At 41.0% G+C, this 27,971-nt stretch overlaps 2 protein-coding genes across 4 annotated transcripts; both read left to right on the top strand.

Annotated features, from left to right (window-relative positions):
- Window positions 1-2,801: 2,801 nt before the first annotated feature.
- LOC136758286 (uncharacterized) lies at window positions 2,802-9,688 on the top strand. 3 transcript variants are annotated; one of them, XM_066712537.1, is made up of 10 exons: window positions 2,802-2,881; window positions 3,027-3,062; window positions 4,084-4,392; window positions 4,619-4,927; window positions 5,182-5,208; window positions 5,336-5,374; window positions 6,431-6,529; window positions 6,962-6,986; window positions 9,119-9,156; window positions 9,378-9,688. In XM_066712537.1, the coding sequence occupies exons 1-9, from the start codon at window positions 2,854-2,856 to the stop codon at window positions 9,129-9,131; spliced, it is 885 nt and encodes a 294-aa protein (XP_066568634.1). In that variant the 5' UTR covers window positions 2,802-2,853; the 3' UTR covers window positions 9,132-9,156; window positions 9,378-9,688. The 3 variants fall into 3 exon arrangements, with proteins under 3 accessions (XP_066568634.1, XP_066568631.1, XP_066568632.1); XM_066712534.1 differs by lacking the exon at window positions 6,962-6,986; XM_066712535.1 differs by lacking the exon at window positions 6,962-6,986 and having other exon boundaries at window positions 2,809-2,881; window positions 3,033-3,062.
- A 12,060-nt stretch (window positions 9,689-21,748) lies between these two features.
- Window positions 21,749-26,653, top strand: LOC136758287 (uncharacterized). The gene is made up of 10 exons (XM_066712538.1): window positions 21,749-21,823; window positions 23,288-23,596; window positions 23,809-24,117; window positions 24,376-24,402; window positions 24,682-24,717; window positions 24,814-24,903; window positions 25,324-25,348; window positions 25,519-25,562; window positions 25,679-25,716; window positions 26,026-26,653. The coding sequence occupies exons 1-10, from the start codon at window positions 21,796-21,798 to the stop codon at window positions 26,143-26,145; spliced, it is 1,026 nt and encodes a 341-aa protein (XP_066568635.1). The 5' UTR covers window positions 21,749-21,795; the 3' UTR covers window positions 26,146-26,653.
- The last annotated feature ends 1,318 nt before the right edge of the window (window positions 26,654-27,971 follow it).

Here is a 27,971-nt window from a genome sequence, read left to right on the forward strand (position 1 = left end):
CTTTATATATGCATGTTTTTATTCTAATGATGAGTTGTTAAGGATCTCACTGACATTAGGGCAAGAGCAGGAGCTCTAATGCTGAATTGGTTATTGTTGTATTTATTAAGTCATTTAATTGAATGTCTTGCAGGGAATTCCCAGTCCGTCCCAATAGCTGGGATTGTCTGTGGTCTTCTCTACATTGCGGCAGTGTTTTCCCTGGCCTTGTTCCTCCTCAAGGACAGAACGTGTGATTTCAGAGGGAGATAGGAAGGCCACTGACAGGTGAGGTTTTAATAATTTAATATTCTATGATTTATTTTGCGTTTCCTATTAAATATTTGCATCGTTAGATTAAGATAATGTCTACTGAATTTGTTGTTAAAAAGGCATAGATCTATTTTCTATTTATATCCTTTTGTTCTTTGTAGGAATAATCATGATTTTAATGTATGTGATGAAATCTCTACTGACATGAGAGAAAGGAACCGAGAGAAACCAGGTACTCAGGTTGTATTTATTAATTATTTTTACGTTTTTGTCAAATACAGGAATTGTGACAAAAAACAGACTGATTTCTGATTTAATTTGTTAATATTAATATATTAATTTATTTCCATCAGTCATGGAGCCAGATTAAATCAATACTAATCTGCCCATTGATTTTATAATTTATGTATGTTGTTTAAGAAATGTCTAAAAACTAGAATTAGATGTGATGTTTTTAGAATTGTTACCGGTTACTTGAGTCATTTCTCCATAGCAGGATGACAATTAAAATGTTCCTCCTTCTTGCCCGTTACAGATGTCAGGATGCAATGCCAGCAGATTGCAGAGGTAAACCAGAGATCAAGCGACTGTGTGTGACATTCTGCATTTTGTAAATATACACACACACATACGCACACACTCAATTAAAAATGTATATTTAATTTTAAGAATTCTGAATGATTTAAATGTTTCATCAGAACAGATCTAAAAGAATGCATTCCAATCTCGAGGCATTTTCATTTAAAGATTTGTGTTTGTGTTTTAAATAATGATCTCTGTGATAATTGTCTCCTGGTTGAACAGCTGAAATCCGAGGCTGCAGTGGAAGTGTGTCAGAGACCAGACCCCAGGACAGAGCTGTGCTACGCCTCTCTAACACACAACACACATGGGAAGAGAGCGACCTGGGCGCCTCAGTGTGACGACAGTGCGCAGTACGCCTCGGTGAACTGTGAACATAGAGAGGATCGGAGGACGGCGGCCCGTCATCAGGCAGGGAGGACTGGATGCTGAACAGCAACAGGGAAACTGTGATTCTGCTCTGTTTTATTACTGATGATTTATGAAACAGTGCTGCTGGTACACAGCCACAGTTCTGCACATGTCCCTGCAAATCAAAGTTTTGTTTTTCCATTTTTAAAATTTTCTTATTACTTTTTTGTCAATCGAACTTGTTTATTGCTTTAAAATATAAACACATCAATTGTAAAAAAGAATAAAAACAGTTTACCATGAAATCGCCTCTTTTTGATTTCCTTGGTGCCGTCATTTTTCAAGAACTACTGATGGCGGGACAACCATGATGCCAGTCTGATCATATGCAGGGGCAGGACTGCAGGTCTGTGTTTGACTGTGGTTTTAAGCTGGCAGCTCTTCAGTGATGAAATAGGAACACAGACAGGATTAGTAGAAACAGCAGTTTATTCGAGAGGCACAGCTCAGCACCTGGAAGAGCAGCTTTCAAGCCAAGGTTCGGATCAGGCAGCCACTTGACATTGTACACAGAAGCACAGTCAGTTATGAACAGGTAAATTAACGAGACAAACAGTAAATATACAGATAACTCTACTGAGAGATCTGCTCTGAAACAGTGCACTACAATCACTTCACATTTTATAAGCTGGGTGGAAATTACCATGTATACAGCATATATATTCAGATACATATTTATATCACCACATTTAGGTTCCTTTTAATAGAAAGGCTTGTGTGGTTTGTCTCCCCACAGCTCCAGTGTGCTGCTAGTCTGTATATCACACAGCCACATACATTCATATATATATAGCGCCTCTGTGACTGACCTCACCGTCTCCTCACACACCCAGGACACCGCTGCCCCAGCTGTGTGTGAAAGCACGGCTTTCACTGTCTGACACACTGGAGTTTCAATGGGACAAATACAACTTCAGACCCCTGTATGTTTGACCCAAAGTGCCACACATTCTCACCTGGCTATGGTCAAATAAAGCAGACCTCCCTCCCTCTCTCCTCTCCCTCCCTCTCTCTTCTTGCTCTCTGGGGCCAAATATAATTCCCTGGGCTGTGATTATGTTTTATTATCAATGTTAATGAGAAAAGAAGTGCGGCGTGGTTTATATTGTCACAGGACTGGATTCACCAATGACTTTCACACTTGTGTTATTTGGGGGAAATGGTTTAAATGATGGTACAATTGTGGTGCAAACTGTTGCCATATATTCATCCTCAGTTGCTCATTAAGTTCAGTTAATATATTTCCATTAACATCAACGATCAATGCGAGGCAATAATATACAGTGTGACCTGAAGTGGGATCTGTGAGGTCTGTGTCCAAACTCCTCCTTCAGCCACGAGAGGAAGAGCAGTTTCAAAGACCGTGGCTGAAGTGGAGCAGCGACAATACAATACACACAATAAATATCTAAAGCTGTGATTCAGTGGCTTCACTAGAGCTCAGCTCCTGTAAAAGGTCAAGCAGCCCCACCTCGACGTCGTCACTCAGTCCTCCTACAAGGTCTTTCCTCTTCCTGTTTCCTGCCTCTAAGACAGAGGCAGTTCCGCACTTTCACTGCACAGTCTCTAGAGCCGGACATTCAGCATCTCAGACGCTGTATCGTCACGATGCTCCTCGTACTGCTTCTCACCCTGAGTGAGTACCTCCAACACCAGCACTGTTTTAATTCACACTTTTCTTTTCTCCTTTAATACTTGCTGATTGCTGATTTAATATTTGGGCACGGTGTAATTTTGGTATTCATGTCACTCACCCTGAACCTGTGTTTCTTCTCTGCAAGTTACAGCTGGGGTTGAAGTGAGACCAGCCTCTTCAGGTATGGCATTCATTTACATGTTTACAGATTTTTTTTCATTCAACTCAGCCAATTGGTGAATGCTGCTACGAAGCAGAATTATATTATTATTAGTAGTAGTAATAGCAGTAGAAGTAGTATTATAATCAGAATAATGTATATCTGTATTGATCTTCCTCTGCTATGGCTGCTCTGATAAATGCTTCTCCTGAGTTTGTTTTGTTCAATTCTGTTTATTCAAGGGGGTCATCAATATTTTTTCCAGGTTTTTAATTTACATGTTTACAGATTTTTCTGTTTTGTCTGTATAGAGCTGACAGAGGAATTCAGAAACAGCGAGATTCTGGTTAAGATCTTTAAATATTCATACTGTGAAAAGTCACTTTATTGTACACTTCCAAAACACCATTGGAAGCAGATTGCTTAACATTCAGTATTTTTAGTTGGATGTACAATATATCTCATTATTTTACAAAGAGTATTTGTTTTGCATGGGAACCCAGAGTATTAACTGTAAAAGGATAAAATCTAATGTGTGAATTATCAGTGTTCTGCATTTCTGTACTTCCACACTACATCAATCTTCTATGTAACAGAATTCTCTGAACTGATCCAAGGTGACATTACAGCTTTATGTATTGGCTGCAAAAAGCAAAAACACAAAGAAAACGACTAACGGTTTTAGTTATTCAGGGATGTGAGTTTAGGTCTAACTCTGATGGCTGAAACTCCACAATATTTTTAATGCTGGTATGGCTTTCAATTCTCATGTTCTGAATTTCTTGAGAGCCTCAGTTTTCCGTCTACGTGATGTTATTCACTTTCAGTACATTCTGTGTGTGAAAAAGTCAGTACATGCTTCTTCATCAGTTCATGCTTCAGCGGTCTTATATAGAGGTGATTACTGTAATGCTTAGCTTCTCTGAATGCATTCAGCAGGCTACAGTATAGATTCAGCAGCTCAGATGATCCCTAACAATGTAGCTGTTTACGTTTTGAAATATATAACCGATTAGACATTTCTCCTGCTTGTTTCACACAGATCCTCTAGAAATTCCTCACCTACAAGTGGATTCAGAGCACGTGTACAAAGAGCAGCAAGTGCAAATTCGCTGTAACACTGAGAATGGATCTCACTGCCATTTCTACACTGACCAGAGCGAGGTCCCCTTCAGATCAGAGAAGTGCCGGTTCAAAGCCTGTCTGATCACTGTGTTTGGGGGGGAGCTCCTGGAGAAGAGAGCTGATCAGAGCAGAGCAGAGGTCCTTCTGAGCTGTGCTGTTGAACTGATGATGGAGGGTAAAAATGTTTCCTCTCAGCGGAGTGAGAAAATTAAAATAGAGGTGTCTGGTGAGTCTTCATTTATTTTTCTTACCTTCTATAGACACAGCACTGATATGAGATGTATTTCTCATATGTGTATATATATATATATATATATATATATATATATACTGAATGTATAGATATAGATATATACTTATATCACCACTTTGTGGTTCCTTTTAATAGAAATAATCTCTCACTGTTCTCTGGAGAAGATTATTGAAGGGAGTGTCTCTTATTTGCTCTTCAGACAAGTTCAGAAGACTTCAGATTCATGTGGATCCTGCTCGTGTCACTGCAGAGCAGAAAGCCAGAATTCGCTGTGAAGCCGACCGAGGAACACGCTGCCATTTCTACATCAATCAGGACACGGTGTCTTTCAGATCAGAGCCGTACAGGTTAAAGGCGTGTGTCCTCAGTGTGTCTGGAAGGCAGCTGCTGAGAGAGAGAGGCAGGAGTCCCAGTGCTGAGGTGTCTGTGAGCTGTGCTGTTGAACTGGAGACCAGGAGCGAAGCAATAATCTCACAGCGCAGCGAGGAGATCAGCATCAAAGTGGAGGGTGAGAAAGCATGTCTTTCACATTTACAGTACATGTGTTCTCATGCACCAAATGCAGTTTTACCTTTAAACAATGCTGTCTGTCGTTACTTCTACTGGCCCATCCATAGCAACATTACTTCTTGTTTAGCTAGTTTAGTTTGTGTGTTAGCTTCGGTGGCTGAAATGTCAAGCTGATTTAAGTTTTCAATTAGCTGTATGTAAAAACACACACACTCACACAAGCATATTACATTAGTGTTATCTCCTCTGCAGGTTTGGTGGAAAGTGAAGCCTCGACTTGTGAGTAATAGTCATATCTGTCTTATCGCCTATCTATTTATACATTTGAATATGAATAACACTGTAATATTGGAAACAGAAACATGCCTCACTGCCACAATGAACAGATGCTGTGCTTTTGTTCCAGATGTTCCAGAGACAACAGTGTCCACAGCTGCAGTTTCCAGTGAGTTTCAGTACAGAGTTAAAACATGACCAAGCTGAATGAAAATGAATTAATGGATTACATTTGAAGATGTTTCTGTCCATATTGCAAATAATACAAATCATGAAATCCAATGTTTGCGATACGAGTCCTTCATGGTTTATAAATAGATAGATAAACATAGATAAATATATAAACCTAAGACTGAAGGAAATTACCATGAAACACCTGGCTACTACTTTATTTTTAGAAATACACACACGCACACACACACACACACTTTGTTTTACCACAAGAAGGTGTAGAAGTCTTTATATGCAAGTGGACTTGGGACCATGTTAGTGTACTTATATATATATATGTGTGTGAGTGCCAGAAAACTGCAGACTAGAGAACAGTGGTTCACTTGTTTAAACATAATACGAAAATAAATCAAATAACTAACTGTGCTTGTTTTACCCACAGAACAGCTTCCAAAACCTTCCATTGAATGTATGATGACTATTTCAGTCGCTCTGTTACAGTAGGCTTTGTGGTGTAGTACTGCTATTAAGTGAGTTAGATATTTCATTGAAATGTGGAGACAATGCCAGTATGGAGGCTATGTTTGTTTACACAGAAAGGTTTATATTCATTTTTGGATATAAAAGGTGCGCTTACCACTCACAGTGCTTTTAAAGCAAGTTCCATATTACACTACATATTACACATATTACACATTTTTTGTTGAATTTCCAACAGATTGGCAACAAATTATCTGATTAAATTCAGATCACCAAACAAATCACTCAATTTTATGTGAATTAATTATTTTATCATCGATGCATGTAGAATTAGGTCAAAATCGGACTACATAGGCTAATATCTTGGTGCGAGATACCACAGCACACCTTCAGAGGTCTAGTGGAGTCTATGCCTCGACTGGTCAGGGCTGTTTTGATGGCAAAAGGGGGACCTACACAATATTAGGCAGGTGGCTATAATGTTATGTCTGATCAGTATATATATATATATATATTATAGATCTATGTGTGTATGCATGTTTTGTTTTTAATTGTATTTATGTCTGTTTTGCAGTTTCAGGACAGTTTCTTCCTCCTTTCTTGTGGGTAGCTGCTGCTGAACTGCTCTGTCTGATGGCGACGGCAGCTCTGAGTGTCCTTTACTTCAGACACAGTGCGTTAAGCTTCCTCACACTAACAGAACTGCAGCTGATGCTCTACTATTGGACTCAATCACTCCTAGTAGTTGCATTGAACACAGTCGTGGTTTTAGTTCAGGACAGGGTCATTTCTGTGTTTGTTTGTTTTTTAATTTATTTAAGCATTTTTGTGTTAAACTACATTTGTTTCTTGACTGTTCCTGAAACTAAAACCTTCATATTATAAACATGGATAACACTTTCTTTTTACTATTGCAAAACAATCAAAAACAATAATAATTTTACACAACAATAATTCAAGCATGAACACAATGAAACTAACACATTTTAAAACTACATTCCACACGTGATTGTAATTTTAAATAGATATGTTCCATATAAACATGTTACCTGTTCAGTACAGTGCTATGTTTGACATATATATATATACTGGTTTTATTTTTCAGGGAAAGATCAAGTTGACAGTGAAAGGTGAATTATCTTCCAGTCTTTCTACAGTACACTACAGATGGGACGACCTGTCATGATAAATACTTTAAAAAATAATCAAAAAAGATTCTGTAGACTTACACAATTAATTTTGTGTAAAATTTTGAACACAAGCATTTATATGTCATAAATACATTAATAATAATAATGAAAAAATTAAATAATGCAAGCAGCCCCTCCGTAACATTTTAGAATTTATTATTAAGTGTGCAAATATGTCTAAAGATACAGTGTTTTGCCAAGATATTACTTTATTTAGCAAATTAAAATAAACTATAATGTTTTAGTGATCCTGAGGTCTCACAAAGGGGGCTGGGCCTTTCAGTGCTGTGGTAAGGTTGCTGCACTCTCCAAAGCAAGTGTAGCATAAGGTACACTTATAAATTTCAATTAAAGAAGTGAATTTATAGTATCACCTTATCACGAATCCTGGAATCTTGTAGAACTCAATTTCTGTAATAATTGGACGCAGACACCAATTCCAAAGATATAAATTGTCAAATTTATTCAAAACAAAGACTAAATGTAGCACTACACTAATTATACAAAAGGGAAAAACTAATTAAAATTCAACTCTAGATCAACAAATCAAAGACAAATCACTTCCGTGACCAAATCAAAGACCATGGGATCGCATATGATAACACAAATCGTTAAACAAAAAAGGTTATAAACACATTGACTACAATACAGATTAGTAAGACTAAGGGGAGTCTCTCATTAGTATTATTAGTCAGACATTAAATAACTACGCAGGTTAGTATTTATGTCAGGTAACTTCTCGTTATATATATATCAGTCTCATTTACGTTTAGGTGCCGAGAAAGATCCTATCATTACTTGTTACCACAATTTCCCTTAACTGAATATTATTCAATGACTAAGGATAGGCAGGGCCACCAATAATCTAATGTCTATTAACTTGTGTCAATTTCAGACTAAACAGTTAAACAGGAATGAGAAGATATTTCTCGGCGTTGACAGATTTTATTTCTAAAATTATCAACAAAACAGTTTAATGCAACACACATTTATATTTAAGAAAACTAAATGATATTACACATTCTAGAGTTATGAATCACAGATTATCATTTCTAATTGATTTCTCAAATGTCATGAATCATGAACTCCAAACTGTTAAACTTATCTGAACTTCGTCGCAGAGAGGCCTCTCTGGCTTCGGGCTCAGATAACAGCACACGGCACGAGGTCCGTGTGGTTTGGAACAAAGGCAGTCCGGTTCGGCTTTGTCCAAGAACTTCCACTCAGTCGATGCACCTGGAAGTTGGGGTTTCGCGAAAATAGAGTCGTTTCCAAACAGATGTTCCACTGGTTTGAAGGCTCAAATAGCTATTTCAATGAATGACACTTTCGTATACAGTCGACTTAGTCAATTGTCCAGCTGTAAAACTCCACTGATCAGGTGGGCACAGGCGGACAGCGCAGTCTGTAAAGTTCTTTATTTAATAAAGTCCTTTAAAAGAATTCTTCGTACGGCTCAATCTCCTTCTCCCAGTTTAACTCTTCTGTTGCGGGCAAAGACTTGGTTGGTTTCTGGTTCCGGTTCTGGCAACAGAGCTACAGGTTGAGCTGTGGCAGCGAGTTACTGGTTCAGGTGAGAGAGAGAGAGAAAGACTGTCCGCTGTTCCTTATAGTCTGTCAGATCAATAGGTGATTGGTTCTTGAGTTTTTGAGATTGGATTTCGGTTTCAGCCCCCAGTGTCCTATTGGAGGGGGGCTTGATTTATGACTGATGTCAATCCATGCCATCTTTTGGAAATGCCGGTTGGCCTGGGTTCGTAGCTCTATGTCGGGATTTCGGCTCTCGTCCACTTCAAAGAGTTTTTATCACCTACAGGCCCCTTTCTCCAGACATCTCATAGCAGAATTCCAAACTATTTGGCCTCTTCTTGGTGCCATCCTCCCCAAAACGGTCACTTTGATGCAAACCAGTCCAAGCTGATGAGCTAAGGGAATCTGATAACTTTGGGGGGGAGAGGTTTTCTTTAGATCAGTGCTTCAGCTCAGAGCCCAAATGCTCTTATCCAAATACACCCAACATAACGCTACACAAGCTTGACAAAACGTAATACTGTTCTTGTTCTTTTTCACAGGGGACAAGATTGAGGAAGATCCCCTACAGCGTGTGATGGTAAACAGATCATGAATAATCGTGATGTAGTAAAGAAGCCATATTCTGAGCTTTGGGAAAGCAGCTGCATTTGGATACTCGATACATAAGATATATCAGCTGTGCAAATGTCTGCTTCACAGATCCAACATGTGTTACTATATTTAAGACACGTCAAGATCTCTCCAGCTGGGAGGCATTTTAATTACCTAAATGTATTCTCTCTCTTTGTGTCTCCACAGAATCAGCAGTGGAGAGAGACTGAAGTGTGTACAGAGACCTCCACAATGACATTGCTGAGCACTGCTGACTGAGAGACAGCTGAAGAGATCTCCATTGACAATAGTGGTCCTTTTCATGTGTATCGCTTTATTCAGACTCCTGTTCCTCCCTGTGCTGTTCTTGCAATTCAGTATTTCCTTGATAAATGTACTTCACTCAGCATTATCACTGTATTAAACTCCAGTTTGGTCAATTACTTTTCTTGCTTGTTTTTATACACAACTTTCTCTCTGAAATCACGGAGTAGTAATTCATTGTGTGTTCAAAATAAACAAAGTGACTATACAGAACATACTATATGTATCCTATTTGTTTACTTTGTTTCACAAGGTGATTTGTTTTATTTCATCAATACATAAATAAGCTGAACAATTTAAAGCACATGGTCTCTTTCTATACTTTACATGTATCTGTAGTTTTTTCTACTGAAGTGTATTTTCAATGGAAAGAGCTGTGGGGTTCAGTACCCCACCAGCCCAATATTCCTGGTTCTGGCAATAGAAAAGCAGAGTGTCAGATATGTTTTGCGCATAGTCCGCCCATGGTAATCGACTCCAGTGCAGTTGAGAGGTGCAGCAGTAGGACTGAAGGAACCTGCCGATCTCTTGATTCAGTCTCTCCGTCTTTTGTTTGATGATAGCCCGACTTGAGGCTGATGTTAATGTGGAGAGACTTCAGGAAAGCAGACCAGACCCGTGGGGTGAACTGCAGACCCCGATCCGAGACGATATCCTCCGGTATGCTGTAAACACAAAAGTCCTGGTTGAAAAGGAACTCTGCAGTCTCCAGGGCTGTGGGAAGACTTTCAATGGAGTGAGCAGCATGCTTTAGAAAATCGATCCACAGCCACAAGGATGGTGGTGTAGCCTTGAGATTTGGGAAGGTCGGTGACAAAGTCAATGGCAATATGGGAGCAGGGTCGCTGAAGGACCTGCTGGTTGTTGCTGTTTTTTTTTTTTGTGCACGTCTGACATGCCGCCACGAACTGAGCCACCTCCTGTGACAGTGCTGGCCCACAGAACTTCTTCTGTATTAGGGCTATGGTCCCATGAACCCCAGGATGTCCAGAGGCATGTGAGGGACAGTTGGGAGGCGCAGGGTCGGTGGGGAAGCGAGGGGTCTGGATTCATCAGGATGGGGGCCGTGGTGAAAAGGGTCTTGAGCTGTGCAAAAGCAGTAGAAGCTGCGGCGGTCCTAGTGAGACTGCGGGCAGAACCCTTGAGGAGAGATTTTAATGGAGCAGCAACTGAACTGAAGTTCCATATAAAACATTGAAAGAAGTTGGCAAAGCCCAGGAATCATTGCATCTCCTTAACAGTTTGGGGTTGGGGCCTGTCCGTGACCACTCTCACCTTGTGGAGATCCATATGCAAACCCTCAGCATCGATGACATAACCCAGGAAGCTGACCTGCTCAAGGTGGAACTGGCATTTTTCAGTCATTCAGACTTCAAGAGTCAATGCATAGACACAAGCCTCCATCTTTTTTCGACACAAAGAAGAAACTGGCAGTGGCAGATGATGTTGACGGTCAAATGATCCCAAATTCTAATGCCTCCTGTATATAGCTGTCCATTGCTTGGGACTCAGGGACGGAGCGAGGGTAGATGCATCCTCTGGGAGGAGCCGTTTAAGGTAACAGCTCAATGGCAGTCACCCAGTTGGTGCGGAGGAAGACAAGATGCTTCGGCTTAACACTGCAGCCAGGTTGCAGTAGTCGGAGAGAAAGATGGGAGGTGTAGATAGAAGAGGGCTTTTGATATGGGTAGCTCTACAAGCCAGGGACAGTGTACACAAGTGTATACACAATACGAGGTCTTACATCCTGGATTGTAAAAGCTGAGTGTAGACAAGATGTTAGGTCACAGTCAAGGGCCAAGGGAAAGGGAGCATAGGGGAAATAAAAATAAACAATACAAGTACTAGTAACGCAAGGCAAGTAGTATGATAAAATGTTAGTGCAAGTTGTGCTATTTTACAGGAGAGTAAATTTCTAAATTACAAGTAATGTCTGAAAAGATGTGTTTTGAGTAAGCACCGGAAGGAGGTCAAGGACTCTGCTATTTTGACTTCAGTGGGAAGGACATTCCACCACTTAGGGGCCAGGGATGAGAAGGAGCGGGCTCTGGTGGAAGGAGAGTGCAGAGGAGGCAGAGTGAGTCTCTTGGCACTGGAAGACCGCAGTGGTGTAGATGGGATGTATGGAGAGATGAGGATCTGAAGGTAGCTTGGTGCAGTGTGGTCGAGACAGCGGTAGGTGAGGGTCAATGTCTTGAACTGAATGTGTGCCGGTATCGGGAGCCAGTTGAGGGAGTGGAGCAGAGGAGTAGCGTGTGTGAATCGGGGCAGAGAGAATACCAGACGAGTCGCAGAGTTCTGGATGAGCTGGAGCGGCGGGTAGTAGTTGCAGGCAGGCCGGCCAGGAGGGAGTTGCAGTAGTCCAGGCGGGAGAGGACCAGGGACTGGATGAGTAGCTGAGTCGAGTAGTTGTTGATGAAGGGTTGGATTTGGCGTATTTTGCTCAGGAAGAATCTGCAGGTGCGTGTCAGCATGGTGATGTGCTGAGTGTAGGAGAGCGCAGGATCAAGGGTGACTCCTAGGTTCTTAGCGGCAGAAGAGGGAGGGAGTGTCGTAGATTCCAAGGGGATTTAGAGATCAGCAGAAGGTGAGGAAGTGGGGAAAAAGAGGAGATCCGATTTCAAGAGAATGAGCTTCAGGTGGTGCGAGTGCATCCAGGCGGAGAGAGCAAACAAGCAGGAAGAGATGCGAGAGGGGATGAGAGGGTCAGAAGAGGGATGTAGCGTAAGGTACACTTATAAATTTCAATTTAAGAAGTGAATTTATAGTATCACCTTATCACGAATCCTGGAATCTTGTAGAACTCAATTTCTGTAATAATTGGACACAGACACCAATTCCAAAGATATAAATTGTCAAATTTATTCAAAAACAAAGACTAAATGTAGCACTACACTAATTATACAAAAGGGAAAAACTAATTAAAATTCAACTCTAGATCAACAAATCAAAGACAAATCACTTCCGTGACCAAATCAAAGACCATGGGATCGCATATGATGACACACAAATCGTTAAACAAAAAAGGTTATAAACACATTGACTACAATACAGGTTAGTATTTATGTCTGGTAACTTCTCGTTATAGATATATCAGTCTCATTTACGTTTAGGTGCCGAGAAAGATCCTATCATTACTTGTTACCACAATTTCCCTGAACTGATTATTATTCAATGATTAAGGATAGGCAGGGCCACCTATAATCTGGTGTCTATTAACTTGTGTCAATTTCAGACTAAACAGTTACACAGGAATGAGAAGATATTTCTCAGCGTTGACAGATTTTATTTCTAAAATTATCAACAAAACAGTTTAATGCAACACACATTTATATTTAAGAAAAGTAAATGATATTACACATTCTAGAGTTATGAATCACAGATTAACATTTCTAATTGATTTCTCAAATGTCATGAATCATGAACTCCAAACTGTTAAACTTATCTGAACTTCATCACAGAGAGGCCTCTCTGTCTTCGGGCTCAGATAACAGCACACGGCACGAGGTCCGTGTGGTTTGGAACAAAGGCAGTCCGGTTCGGCTTTGTCCAAGAACTTCCACTCAGTCGATGCACCTGGAAGTTGGGGTTTCGCGAATGTAGAGTTTGAAGGCTCCAAGGTTGTGCACAAAATCTTCTTTGTAAGCAGGGTTCCACCGTAGTTACTTGAAGACGAAGTCTTTGAGGAAAGCAGGGCCCTGTTTGTTCCAAGGGTCAAGTTTCTTAAGACTCGAATAGCTATTTAAATGACTGACACTTTCGTATACAGTCGACTTAGTCAATTGTCCAGCTGTAAAACTCCACTGATCAGGTGGGCACAGGCGGGCATGCGCAGTCTGTAAAGTTCTTTATTTAATAAAGTCCTTTAAAAGAATTCTTCGTACGGCTCAATCTCCTTCTCCCAGTTTAACTCTTCTGTTGCCGGCAAAGACTTAGTTGGTTTCTGGTTCCGGTTCTGGCAACAGAGCTACAGGTTGAGCTGTGGCAGCGAGTTACTGGTTCAGGTGAGAGAGAGAGAGAGAGAGAGAGAGAGAGAAAGACTGTCCGCTGTTCCTTATAGTCTGTCAGATCAATAGGTGATTGGTTCTTGAGTTCTTGAGATTGGATTTCGGTTTCAGCCCCCAGTGTCCTATTGGAGGGGGGCTTGATTTATGACTGATGTCAATCCATGCCATCTTTTGGAAATGCCGGTTGGCCCGGGTTCATAGCTCTATGTCGGGATTTCGGCTCTCGTCCACTTCAAAGAGTTTTTATCACCTACAGGCCCCTTTCTCCAGACATTTCATAGCAGGATTCCAACCTATTTGGCCTCTTCTCGGTGCCATCCTCCCCAAAACTGTCACTTTGATGCAAACCAGTTCCAAGCTGATGAGCTAAGGAAATCTGATAACTTTGGGGGGGGAGAGGTCTTCTTTAGATCCGTGCTTCAGCTCAGAGCCCATAATGCTCTTATCAAAATACACCCAACATAACGCTACAGGGAAAAGACAGGAAGATATGAGCATCATCTGTGTAGAAGTGGTAAGAGAAACCATGGGATGTGATGAGGGGGCCCATGGAGCAAGTGTAGAGAGAGAACAGGAGGGGGCCCAGGATGGAGCCTTGGGGTACACCTGTGAGGAGAGGTTGGGGGGTGGATGAGGAACCTCGCTATGTCACTTGGTAGGTCCGGTCATTGAGGTAGGAGGCAAACCAGGTGAGAGCAGTCCCAGAGATCCCAAGGTCAGCGAGGCAGGAGAGGAGGATGGAGTGATCAACAGTGTCAAATGCTGCGGAGAGGTCAAGGAGGATGAGGACTGAGGAGAGGGAGGCCACCCGAGCACAGCTGAGGGAGTCAGTGACAGCCAGGAGAGCCGTCTCAGTGGAGTGAGCTGTGCGGAAGCCAGATTGCAGAGGATCAAGAAGTGAGTGTTGGGAAAAAATGCAGAGAACTGACGGTGGACCGTTGACAGAGGATTCAAAGAGTGATTGGAGTAAGACTTATTGAAAAGATGAGGTCTAGCTGGTGGCCTGCCCTGTGAGTGGGGAGATGGGGAGAGAGAGAAGTTAAAGGAGTGAAGGAGAGGAAGAAATCCGGCAGAGTGGGAGGAGTTGGAGAGGTGGATGTTGAAGTCTCCCAGGAGGATGGTAGGTGAAGACAGTGAGGGGAGAGGGGAGAGAAGAAAGTCAATTTCATCCAGGAAGGAGGAGAGTGGACCGGGAGGACGGTAGAGAACTAGAAGGAAGAGCTGAGAGGAAGTTCCACTGTGTGGAATTCAAAGCTGTCAGTTGTGATAAAGGAGAGAAAGTGGGGGACAGAAAAGAGGAGAGAAGGGGAGAGCAGGAGACCTGTTCATCCTCCCCGCCTGGTAAGACGGGGGGAGTGGTACAGGACAAACAGAGAGTACAGGGTGGCAGGGGTGGTTGAGTTCTCAGGGGAGACCCATGTCTCGGTGAGAGCGCGGATATCCAGAGAGTGGTGGGAGGCAAAGGTGGAGATGAAGTCGGCCTCAGGGAAGAAAGCCAATTGGAGTGAGGTATTAACTATTTGAAGTAGTTCAGACGCCAGGCAGTTAAAAACATTCTTATACAGGTTTGTAGGTAGAATGTCAAGGCAACAAGACAATGGTTTGAGATATAATTCAACTTCCTCAAGAGTTTTACAATCAATAATCTCAAACTGAGTCATGTTTATCATGTTATCTCTATTTGAATGAGAAGGCAGCATTGCATAATTGATAGAGATGGACGAGTTAATGGCTTGTCTAATGTCTTGAATTTTATCATAAAACAAAATGGAAAATCATTGCATTGATTAACAGAAAGAAATGTGTGAGGTATTAGAGCCGGTGGGTTTGTCAGCCTATTTACAGTAGCAAATAGAATGTGTCTATTGTTGTTAACATTATTATTAATGATTTCAGAGAAAAAATATTTTCTAGCGTTTCTTATTTCTAAATTTAAAAAATGTAGTGTTTCTTTATACACTCACCTAAAGGATTATTAGGAACACCATACTAATACTGTGTTTGACCCCCTTTCGCCTTCAGAACTGCCTTAATTCTACGTGGCATTGATTCAACAAGGTGCTGAAAGCATTCTTTAGAAATGTTGGCCCATATTGATAGGATAGCATCTTGCAGTTGATGGAGATTTGTGGGATGCACATCCAGGGCACGAAGCTCCCGTTCCACCACATCCCAAAGATGCTCTATTGGGTTGAGATCTGGTGACTGTGGGGGCCAGTTTAGTACAGTGAACTCATTGTCATGTTCAAGAAACCAATTTGAAATGATTCGACCTTTGTGACATGGTGCATTATCCTGCTGGAAGTAGCCATCAGAGGATGGGTACATGGTGGTCATAAAGGGATGGACATGGTCAGAAACAATGCTCAGGTAGGCCGTGGCATTTAAACGATGCCCAATTGGCACTAAGGGGCCTAAAGTGTGCCAAGAAAATATCCCCCACACCATTACACCACCACCACCAGCCTGCACAGTGGTAACAAGGCATGATGGATCCATGTTCTCATTCTGTTTACGCCAAATTCTGACTCTACCATCTGAATGTCTCAACAGAAATCGAGACTCATCAGACCAGGCAACATTTTTCCAGTCTTCAACTGTCCAATTTTGGTGAGCTTGTGCAAATTGTAGCCTCTTTTTCCTATTTGTAGTGGAGATGAGTGGTACCCGGTGGGGTCTTCTGCTGTTGCAGCCCATCCGCCTCAAGGTTGTACGTGTTGTGGCTTCACAAATGCTTTGCTGCATACCTCGGTTGTAACGAGTGGTTATTTCAGTCAAAGTTGCTCTTCTATCAGCTTGAATCAGTCGGCCCATTCTCCTCTGACCTCTAGCATCAACAAGGCATTTTCGCCCACAGGACTGCCGCATACTGGATGTTTTTCCCTTTTCACACCATTCTTTGTAAACCCTAGAAATGGTTGTGCGTGAAAATCCCAGTAACTGAGCAGATTGTGAAATACTCAGACCGGCCCGTCTGGCACCAACAACCATGCCACGCTCAAAATTGCTTAAATCACCTTTCTTTCCCATTCAGACATTCAGTTTGGAGTTCAGGTGATTGTCTTGACCAGGACCACACCCCTAAATGCATTGAAGCAACTGCCATGTGATTGGTTGGTTAGATAATTGCATTAATGAGAAATTGAACAGGTGTTCCTAATAATCCTTTAGGTGAGTGTATATATCATAGTGAATTTGAAGGTTTGATTTTCGACATCTACGCTCTGTCTTACATCACTCACTAAGGATTAAGTAAAGAGGAGTACAGAGTATGTGTGGTAAAGGCTGATTTATACTTCTGCATCTGCATCTCTGCATACATGTGCGGTTGTAGTACACTGATGTTCGCATAGCTGTCTGCCAACATACTTGCACGTAAGGTTGATGCGTCCATAAGGGGCAGTGTCGCATTAACTCATCGCAATCTACAGAAAACGAAACACGATTTCTATGATGCACCTACGATTGTATGGATGTAAATTAACACATACTGTTAATGACATGTTACAGAAACTACACGCACACACACACATACAAGTTGCATCCTGTATGTGCAGATCTATATTGTCTTGCTATAGTTGGCTAGAGACTTAACATTAGAACATACATGCACACATCTCTACATATGTGAATTTCTCGGGCATATCTGTTCTTAAGTGTTAAATAATATTTGAATTAAATATAAATACATAAATAGCATTTCAGCTATTAAACTCCTCAAAATTAATGAGCTATAAATAGATTCTTCTCCAACCACCAGACCAGTTCATGTGATACTGAATATAATAAATATAGCTGATAATATGGGCTTTGTAATCTAATTAGTAATTGTGAAAGATTTATAATCATGTTGATTGGTGAAACACATAACTTCCTACACATCATATATTCATTATTATCATTATTTATTGTATTAGATTTGCAACTGATATATCGCTTGTCTGATCGGCACAGCAAGTTTATAACTTTCCTTTGGAATTCAATCTTGATCGTGTTGCAAACCCAGGGCTTTGGATCAATGCCTTGATCAGTCACCTGTTTGATCATGAATGCTAATTGTTCATTCCATCCACGGAAAGCAAAGTATATTTTACTTTTCATCCTGAATTGCCAAGCACGAAATATGGGGGCATTTCGTGGGATAAAAAGTGAATTATGTTCACAAAATGTGCAGTTTGAGGGACAAAATACACAATATGTGCACATTGTGTGGATGAAGAGATGCATTTTAAATACTTTAAAAATACATGCAGTCCCTGTCTGAAAACGGCAAGCAGGATAAGTTCGACTCAACCACTGCTTGCAGCCAGAGTCTGGAACAGCAGTACATAACCCGCTATCGAGGCAGTGCCCTGACATCTTTGAAATGAGCGATGAGGACCCTCAGGAGCGTGTGATGGTTCTTTGCTGTTTCCACACCATTGTTGCCCATTGCAAGGCTTTTCCAGTCAAAAGGGTCATGATAAAAGCGATTCTTGCGGTGTCATCTGGGAAGGCAGGAGCTGATTGGTGAAGTACAGGGAACTTTGCAGCAGGAATTCCAAACATCTGTCCGGAATGCCATCAAACCTCTCTAGAATAGTGAGGGGAACAGACCGAGACATTTTTACAAGCATAGCGGGGGTGGGAACCACAGCCACTGCTGGAGGAGGTGCAGGTACAGCACTCAGTGGTGTTCCCTGCAACAGGTGATTGAGCGCATCAGCAATTTGTTTTAACCAAGCATCCCAAGCTGCCATGAAGGTTTTGATATGTGACATCTCTGCTGGGTCCAAGTCTTCTGTAACAAAGCACTGCAGTGGAGAGGAACCCAGGTGCAGAGAGAGGTAGTCAGAGACAGGCTGGGGTCAATGCTGGCAGTAATCTCCAGGAGAATCCAGAAAGCGTGCTCGGTAAGGCAAGACAGAGGTCAGAGATCAGGCAATCAGGCAGGTAGAGAGAATTGAAGCGGTTTGAAAATGTATGTTTCTATCACCAGCAAAATATTGTCACGAGTGGCAGTGACCACTGGGTCCCAATGTAGTCCTGCTACACCACCCCAAGTAGTAGTCTCCCATGCAGGTTCGGCAAAATGTCAGGACATACACCATGGACACAAGCAGTCAATGAAAGAATGTTTTATTCTAATAAATTAGTAAATGTCCATAAGACAATCACAACAGGGGCAACTAGCAGGGCACGAAGTCTGTTAGTCCCACAAGTATTTCCCTCCAACAGTTAAAATTACCTTTAATTTGTCTGGGCAAATGAAATATTAAAACCAATAAAAAAAGCTAAAAGTAGAAAAATAAACTATACAAAAAACCCTAGCTAAAACTAAGCCCAGAACCATAACCCTTAATCCCAGAGTTCACTAGCAACAATATAAAAGGGAGAATGAAAGGTAAAGAGAATAAATTGTCCTGATGCACAGTCTTATATACAGTGATTGCCACCAGTCCCAATCCGGCTCAGAACATGTCTCCCGTCCCAGGCTGGGGATGAAGATCCTCGCAATGGCACTCTCCTTCAGGCAGACATGCTCGTCCATGCAACCAGTGCCAATTAAGAAAAGAGGGAGAGAGAAAGGACATGCTCACTCTAAAGTAAGTGCTGCAATCACACACACACTGGCGGATGGTATTGAATACGTCCCTTTCTCACCCTTTTCTGCGCTTCTCTCCCTCTGTGCTGCTTGATCTGGAGCCTGAGGTGCCATCTACCGCCACGGAACTGGAAGTCGCCAGATCTGCAAAGTAAGTCTGATGGTGTATTTTAGTTGAATGCACTATTGATTCAAACGTCTTTCGCCAATTATAATCCACGATGTTCTTTGACCGCACTAGATGCACGGCATTCAGCAGCCAATGTTTCTCCAACCAGCCGCCTCTCTGCCAGGACCCACTCCAACCCACAGAGACTCAGCTCCCACCGGCTGGCACCCTCACAGCCTCTATAGCTCGTCCTGCCGTCTCACTAACGCCCTGCGGGTACGGTCCTTGCTGGCGTTCAAAAGCTGCCTTTTGCTTCTGCTTCCTCTGCTCCTCTGTAGTTCTCCCATTGTTCTGGTCAGGGCAGCTTTTATCTAATGCCGAGTGCTAACAGGTGCGGTGGCTGTGAGTGAAGGGTGGGGCACTGCTTAGTGAAACAGGTGCGCCTCTTTAGCTCTCAAAGTCCTGTGCATTCATCCATAACTGGAAACAAGTGAAAATACATAAACTAGTGAAAAACAACAGTAAAAGAATAATTCACGTACAAAGGGGCATTTGGAGATGTGATTTGATGGACTTTGAGACTATACCTTGACCAAGAAATTTGGACCCTGACAAAAAATCATTGACTACCCCTGCATAAAGATAATTTCTTCTGAATGTATAGATCTATAGATCTATCTTCTATTTATATCCTTTTGTATTTTGTAGGAATAATCATGAATTAAATGTTAGTGATGAAGTCTCTACTGACATGAGATAAAGTGACCAAGAGAAATCAGGTACTTAGGCTTTTTCAAATACAGTTTGATGTTTGATTGAAATGGTTCATTCATCTATTAATTGATTAATTTATTTCCATCAGTCATGGAACCTGATTAAATCAAAACTAAAAAACAATGTGCCTATTGATTTTATTATTTATGTATTTTTCTTAAGAAAAAGTACTGATTATCCTCACATGTCTAAAAACTAGAATTAAATACAATGTTTTTAGCATTATTGTTACCGGTAATAATCCAAAGGAAAGTGAGAATTAAAATGTTCCTCCTTCTTGCCCTCTTATACATGTCAGCATGCAATGCCAGCAGACTGCAGAGGTAAACAGAGATCAAGCGACTGTGTGTGATATTCTGCACTTTGTAAATATATACACACACGCATACACAGACTAATATATATATATATATATATATATATATATATATATATATATATATATATATATATTTAAGAATTCGAATGATTTAAATGTTTTATCAAAACAGATCTAAATTAATTAATTCAAATCTGGACAACCATGATGCCAGTCTAGTCATATACAGGGGCAGGACTGCAGGTCTGTGGCTGACTGGTTTTAAGCTGGCAGCTCTTCAGTGATGAAATAGGAACACAGACAGGATAGTAGAAACAGTAGTTTATTCGAGAGGCACAGCTCAGCACCTGGAAGAGCAGCTTTCAAGCCAAGGTTCAGAACAGGCAGCCACTTGACATTGTACACAGAAGCACAGTCAGTTATGAACAGGTAAATTAACGAGACAAACAGTAAATATACAGATAACTCTACTGAGAGATCTGCTCTGAAACAGTGCACTACAATCACTTCACAGTTTATAAGCTGGGTGGAAATTACCATGTATACAGCATATATATTCAGATACATATTTATATCACCACATTTAGGATCCTTTTAATAGAAAGTCTTGTGAGGTTTGTCACCCCACAGCTCCAGTGTGCTGCTAGTCTGTATATCACACAGCCACATACATTCATATATATATAGCGCCTCTGTGACTGACCTCACCGTCTCCTCACACACCCAGGACACCGCTGCCCCAGCTGTGTGTGAAAGCACGGCTTTCACTGTCTGACACACTGGAGTTTCAATGGGACAAATACAACTTCAGACCCCTGTATGTTTGACCCAAAGTGCAGACGCCACACATTCTCACCTGGCTATGGTCAGATAAAGCAGACCTCCCTCCCTCTCTCCTCTCCCTCCCTCTCTCTCCTTGCTCTCTGGGGCCAAATATAATTCCCTGGGCTGTGATTATGTTTTATTATCAACGTTAATGAGAAAAGAAGCGCGGCGTGGTTTATATTGTCACAGGACTGGATTCACCAATGACTTTCACACTTGTGTTATTTGGGGGAAATGGTTTAAATGATGGTACAATTGTGGTGCAAACTGTTGCCATACATTCATCCTCAGTTGCTCATTAAGTTCAGTTAATATATTTTCATTAACATCAACGATCAATGCGAGGCAATAATATACAGTGTGACCTGAAGTGGGATCTGTGAGGTCTGTGTCCAAACTCCTCCTCCAGCCACGAGAGGAAGAGCAGTTTCAAAGACCGTGGCTGAAGTGGAGCAGCGACAATACAATACACACAATAAATATCTAAAGCTGTGTTTCAGTGGCTTCACTAGAGCTCAGCTCCTGTAAAAGGTCAAGCAGCCCCACCTCGACGTCGTCACTCAGTCCTCTAACAAGGTCTTTCCTCTTCCTGTTTCCTGCCTCTAAGACAGAGGCAGTTCCGCACTTTCACAGCACAGTCTCTAGAGCCGGACATTCAGCATCTCAGACGCTGTATCGTCACGATGCTCCTCGTACTGCTTCTCACCCTGAGTGAGTACCTCCAACACCAGCACTGTTTTAATTCCCACTTTTCTTTTCTTCTTTAATACTTGCTGATTGCTGATTTAATATTTGGGCACGGTGTAATTTTGGTATTCATGTCACTCACCCTGAACCTGTGTTTCTTCTCTGCAAGTTACAGCTGGGGTTGTGAGACCAGCCTCTTCAGGTATGGCATTCATTTACATGTTTACAGATTTCCTTCATTCAACTCAGCCAATTGGTGAATGCTGCTACGAAGCAGAATTATATTATTAGTAGTAGTAGTAATAGCAGTAGAAGTAGTATAATCAGAATAATGTATATCTGTATTGATCTTCCTCTGCTATGGCTGCTCTGATAAATGCTTCTCCTGAGTTTGTTTTGTTCAATTCTGTTTATTCAAGGGGGTCTTCAATATTTTTTCCAGGTTTTTAATTTACATGTTTACAGATTTGTCTGTTTTGTCTGTATAGAGCTGACAGAGGAATTCAGAAACAGCGAGATTCTGGTTAAGATCTTTAAATATTCATACTGTGAAAAGTCACTTTATTGTACACTTCCAAAACACCATTGGAAGCAGATTGCTTAACATTCAGTATTTTTAGTTGGATGTACAATATATCACATTATTTTACAAAGAGTATTTGTTTTGCATGGGAACCCAGAGTATTAACTGTAAAAGGATAAAATCTATTGTGTGAATTATCAGTGTTCTGCTCAAGCATTATTATTATTATTATTATTATTATTATTATTATTATTATTATTATTATTATTATTATTATCTGAGTAATTTATATCTGTATTTATCTTCCTCTCATGAGTTTTTTTTTGTTTTTGTTTAATAATTCTGTTTATTCAAGATGGTTGTCATAATGAAACCTACAACATTTTCTCAGGTTTTCTCCTCCTGTTTCCAAGTTGCTTCTTGATTTGAGCACAAGGTGTACAGACAATTGTGTGCAGACTGAACCTGATATCATGTATTTTCTGTACTTCCACACTACATCAATCTTCTATGTAACAGAATTCTCTGAACTGATCCAAGGTGACATTACAGCTTTATGTATTGGCTGCAAAAAGCAAAAACACAAAGAAAACGACTAACGGTTTTAGTTATTCAGGGATGTGAGATTAGGTCTAACTCTGATGGCTGAAACTCCACAATATTTTTAATGCTGGTATGGCTTTCAATTCTCATGTTCTGAATTTCTTGAGAGCCTCAGTTTTCCGTCTACGTGATGTTATTCACTTTCAGTACATTCTGTGTGTGAAAAAGTCAGTACATGCTTCTTCATCAGTTCATGCTTCAGAGGTCTTATATAGAGGTGATTACTGTAATGCTTAGCTTCTCTGAATGCATTCAGCAGGCTACAGTATAGATTCAGCAGCTCAGATGATCCCTAACAATGTAGCTGTTTACGTTTTGAAATATATAACCGATTAGACATTTATCCTGCTTGTTTCACACAGATCCTCTAGAAATTCCTCACCTACAAGTGGATTCAGAGCACGTGTACAAAGAGCAGCAAGTGCAAATTCGCTGTAACACTGAGAATGGATCTCACTGCCATTTCTACACTGACCAGAGCGAGGTCCCCTTCAGATCAGAGAAGCGTCGGTTCAAAGCCTGTCTGATCACTGTGTTTGGGGGGGAGCTCCTGGAGAAGAGAGCTGATCAGAGCAGAGCAGAGGTCTTTCTGAGCTGTGCTGTTGAACTGATGATGGAGGGTAAAAATATTTCCTCTCAGCGGAGTGAGAAAATTAAAATAGAGGTGTCTGGTGAGTCTTCATTTACTTTTCTTAACTTGTATAGACACAGCACTGATACTAGATGTATTTCTCATATGTATATATATATATATATATATATACTGAATGTATATATATAGATATATATTTATATCACCACTTTGTGGTTCCTTTTAATATATAATCACTCACTGTTCTCTGGAGAAGATTATTGAAGGGAGTGTCTCTTATTTGCTCTTCAGACAAGTTCAGAAGACTTCAGATTCATGTGGATCCTGCTCGTGTCACTGCAGAGCAGAAAGCCAGAATTCGCTGTGAGGCCGACAGAGGAACACGCTGCCATTTCTACATCAATCAGGACACGGTGTCTTTCAGATCAGAGCCGTACAGGTTTAAGGTATGTGTCCTCAGTGTGTCTGGAAGGGAGCTGCTGAGAGAGAGAGGCAGGAGTCCCAGGGCTGAGGTGTCTGTGAGCTGTGCTGTTGAACTGGAGACCAGGAGCGAAGCAATAATCTCACAGCGCAGCGAGGAGATCAGCATCAAAGTGGAGGGTGAGAAAGCATGTCTTTCACATTTACAGTACATGTGTTCTCATGCACCAAATGCAGTTTTACCTTTTAACAATGCTATCTGTCGTTACTTCTACTGGCCCATCCATAGCAACATTACTTCTTGTTTAGCTAGTTTAGTTTGTGTGTTAGCTTCGGTGGCTGAAATGTCAAGCTGATTTAAGTTTTCAATTAGCTGTATTTAAATACACACACACACTCACATACAAACATATTCAATTAATGTTCTCTCCTCTCCAGGTTTGGTGGAAAGTGAAGACACGACTTGTGAGTAATAGTCATATCTGTCTTATCTATTTATACATTTGAATATGAATAACACTGCACTATTGGAAACAGAAACGTGCCTCACTGCCACAATGCACAGATGTTGTGCTTTTGTTCCAGATGTTCCAGAGACAACAGTGTCCACAGCTGCAGTTTCCAGTGAGTTTCAGTACAGAGTTAAAACGTGACCAAGCTGTGGCTCTATATGTCTATTAATTTCAGAAATTAAACTGTCAGTTAACATGCTTGGACTACAGATGTTTTTCTCTCTCGTTCCAGATGTCAGTGACTCAGATGTCTCTGAAACAGAAGCTGGTCAGTATCGATACGGGGTCTCAACGACAATCGAGAGTCACTGAAATGTACATTGTTACAGAACTACAGTACAAATTTTATTCTTTCTTTTCTCAGGACACTTCCCTCCATCTCTCTTCTGGGGCGCTGCTGCTGGATTGCTGTTAATCATGACAGCCGCAGTTCTGACCTGCTTTGTGAAACACAGTTTGTGACCCAGTTATTACATCAGCAATCCTGTCAGGTCCTGCTGCGCTGTGGGGCCCAATGCTCCCGCTGTGGCTGTGAACGGAAAATGTAGTTTAGCCTCGTTTACAACAGATTCATTCCTTCTTGTTGTGTCCAAACATATTATTATAAAGTTTACTGTCAATTTCAGTTCTATCATGGGCCTGATGGTTAAAATAAGAAATGGTTTTGGATATTATATATTTTTTTATTAAACAAAAATTCTCAGGAAATATACTAAATATGAAGCTCATAGCATCAATAGGATTGAAAATCATTAATGATAACGCAAATATAAAATATTTAAATATGTACCTAACATAAATGGAATAAATTAAGTATGTTGACGCACAGCATTGTTTGTGTTGTTCCACTAAGTGTGTTTGTTTTATTTTTCAGAGAGAGGTCGACCTGTCAGAGAACAGTGAGGAATCTTTCTATTCTCCTGTTTCATTATAATTATAATGTATTCTAGAGAATGTAATTTATTCATGCGGTGCTTATGCTTGTGTTCATGATAATGCTGAAATTATGTATATTTTAAATGTATATCATATGTGTATACATAACTCTCAGTTTTATTCTCTTCTTCAGTAGGGATCAGCAACATGGAAACCACAGTTTTGAGTCTTGCCTCTGTAAGTATGAGTGACAATAATATGAAACCAACTCAGTGTCTTTTCACTCTTTTTGAGAGTCACACGAGCTGCGCTCTCCACTGCAGTCAATCTGTCTTGTTCTTTATTCTCCTCAGACTCGACCATCACTGCAGCACCACAACAGCCTGAAACGGTAAACAAAGCATTAAATAATATCTATTCAATCTGTTTATTTATAAACAAAACATGTTTTCTTAATCACCTGACCACTGAGATGTGTTGGACTGGTGAAATATGCCACTATTTAACAATTGCATGGCAATTAACTAAAATAGGTAAATAAACTTTACAGTGTGTCTACCAATGCATTATGTGACCTGGCAGAGCCCAGAGACCTCTCTATGTCATCTCAAGAAAGTGCTTTCAGTTAAAGTGCTGGATTTAGAAATCACACAAGACTCTGAATCTCTAAGGCACGTGTTGTCCTTGCTCATCTCCACAGCATCTGCAGGAAGATGACAATAGAGTGTGTTACACCACTGTGATACACACGGGCTCCCCAAGGAACTCCGTGCTGCAGATGCATGACAAGGCTGTGTACGCCACGGTGATGAAGCCGTGAGGCACAGAGCTGTGAGGACGGCTACCACACAGACAGTATCAGAGGAGGGTTTCCAGTCTTCAGTGAGCGGATAATGGACACACACAAAGAACAGAAACACTGCGACTCCCCTCTGTAACGCCTCACCCATTCAGACACCTTCAGCGTGATTCTCAGGAGGACACACAGTCAACTTTCAATCCTTTTCAAAGGGCTCGTCTGAGTTTCATCATGTTTTTATTTTCTGCTCCATTGGAAACAGAAAATAAATTGTTAAGGGCTGCATTTTAAAATCACTCTAGTAAGCATCATATCTTATCTCGCCAGTCCTAGAGAATCAAGTGGCCTGTACTCTCTGAACTGTTCTGTAAATGCCTGTACTCTCTGAACTGTTCTGTAAATGTGTTCTTGCAGGTCAGATTACATCACTTCCTTTGAACTTTCTTTATCTCTTATTTTACTCCATTTGTTCAACTGGGTTCCTTCCTATCAATGAAAATAAAAATGTGTGAAATAAAGGGATTTTTAAGCAAACTAATAATCTGCAGTAGTGTGGCCTCCTTGTGTGAACGATTTCCACAGCAGACAGCTTTGAATGAATGTTTGATGCTGTCAGCTCCTGAACTCAGAAGGAAACAAGAACACCATAATAGTCATAACATTGCTGCACCCTAAGTGGCAAAAAGGTATATTTGTTTAAAGTTTGTTTAACGTGGGGTTACAATCCATGGGCATTGGGCCCATATTCCATTTTCTTCGCTTCAGGCTGTTACCTGGATTTAACAAAAGAATGCAACATCATTGTAAAAGCTGTAGATTTACAACATATGGTTAATTGCATATAATTCACAGCTGTTTCATAGCATGGTATCCAGTACTGGTTTGTCAGCATCTTCATAGGAATCCCTATCAAATATTTGTCCTCCTTCTCATCCTCATGAAGACTAAATAATAATTCAGCATTGCTCCCACAGCTTCAATTCACATCTATAGAAAACTGAAGGTAGACAAGAAAACTATGCCAGTTAAGTAAGACACTGGATATTCATGTCATTCTGCAGTGGTTTTCTGCCACATCATAGACTCTCCTAACTGTAGGATGTTGATATAAGCCTTTATGCAAAAAGCAGTTTGGATTATAGTCACCTGACTATTTCATGCTGTGCAGAACAAATGATAAACAGACAAAACCTTAAATCTTTATTCAGAGTGAGTGATCCATATCAATGTGCTTCCTGCTGCAGTTTGAAACTTGTTTATAAATGGAGTTGGGAGGCATGCCTGTGAAAGCAAAGACCTGCGGGGTGCAGCGCCTCACAGGCCCAAACCTCCGGCCTCTGCCTGGTCACTAGCACAACACAGTGGGGTTTATATATGAGAAAACTAACAAACATACAGGGGACTGATCCTCAGATTACACCCGCAAAGGTAGAAATAACCTCCACTGCAGGTCCATCAGCAAAGCACCTCCATTATGAAACACTTCTACTCATGACTGTGCTCACTGTGCCTGGGCTTCAGAGACACATTAACTCAGTTATTACACAGCTGCTCACTGGCCTTAATGCAGACACGACCATGAAGCACCATGGCTAGAGGATGCAGTGTGATTTGAGATATATGATGTGTGAATGGACACTCCTCTGACCTGTGAGCTGGACAACAATATACAAGAGTTTGATCAAAATAAATAATTGAAGTGACTAAAACAAAAAAATTCAGCTGTGGCTTGACTACTTTATCAAAGTAACATCATCTCATTCCTGTCTACAACACACAGTTCCACAAATTATTGCTGGGGTTGAAGTGACACCAGGTTGTTCATGTATGTTGTTCATTCCCATAGT

The sequence above is a fragment of the Amia ocellicauda genome, chromosome 9 (assembly GCF_036373705.1).
Source record: "Amia ocellicauda isolate fAmiCal2 chromosome 9, fAmiCal2.hap1, whole genome shotgun sequence".
In the NCBI taxonomy this organism is placed as follows: Eukaryota; Metazoa; Chordata; class Actinopteri; order Amiiformes; family Amiidae; genus Amia; species Amia ocellicauda.

Coding starts and splice junctions, on each gene's coding strand:
- LOC136758286 (XM_066712534.1), top strand. CDS start 2,854: ATGCTCCTCGTACTGCTTCTCACCCTGA. Junction 5,375..6,430: donor GTCCACAGCTGCAGTTTCCA/GTGAGTTTCAGT, acceptor TCTGTTTTGCAG/TTTCAGGACAGTTTCTTCCT. Junction 9,157..9,377: donor ATCCCCTACAGCGTGTGATG/GTAAACAGATCA, acceptor GTGTCTCCACAG/AATCAGCAGTGGAGAGAGAC.
- LOC136758287 (XM_066712538.1), top strand. CDS start 21,796: ATGCTCCTCGTACTGCTTCTCACCCTGA. Junction 25,349..25,518: donor GGTCGACCTGTCAGAGAACA/GTGAGGAATCTT, acceptor TCTCTTCTTCAG/TAGGGATCAGCAACATGGAA. Junction 25,717..26,025: donor CACCACAACAGCCTGAAACG/GTAAACAAAGCA, acceptor TCATCTCCACAG/CATCTGCAGGAAGATGACAA.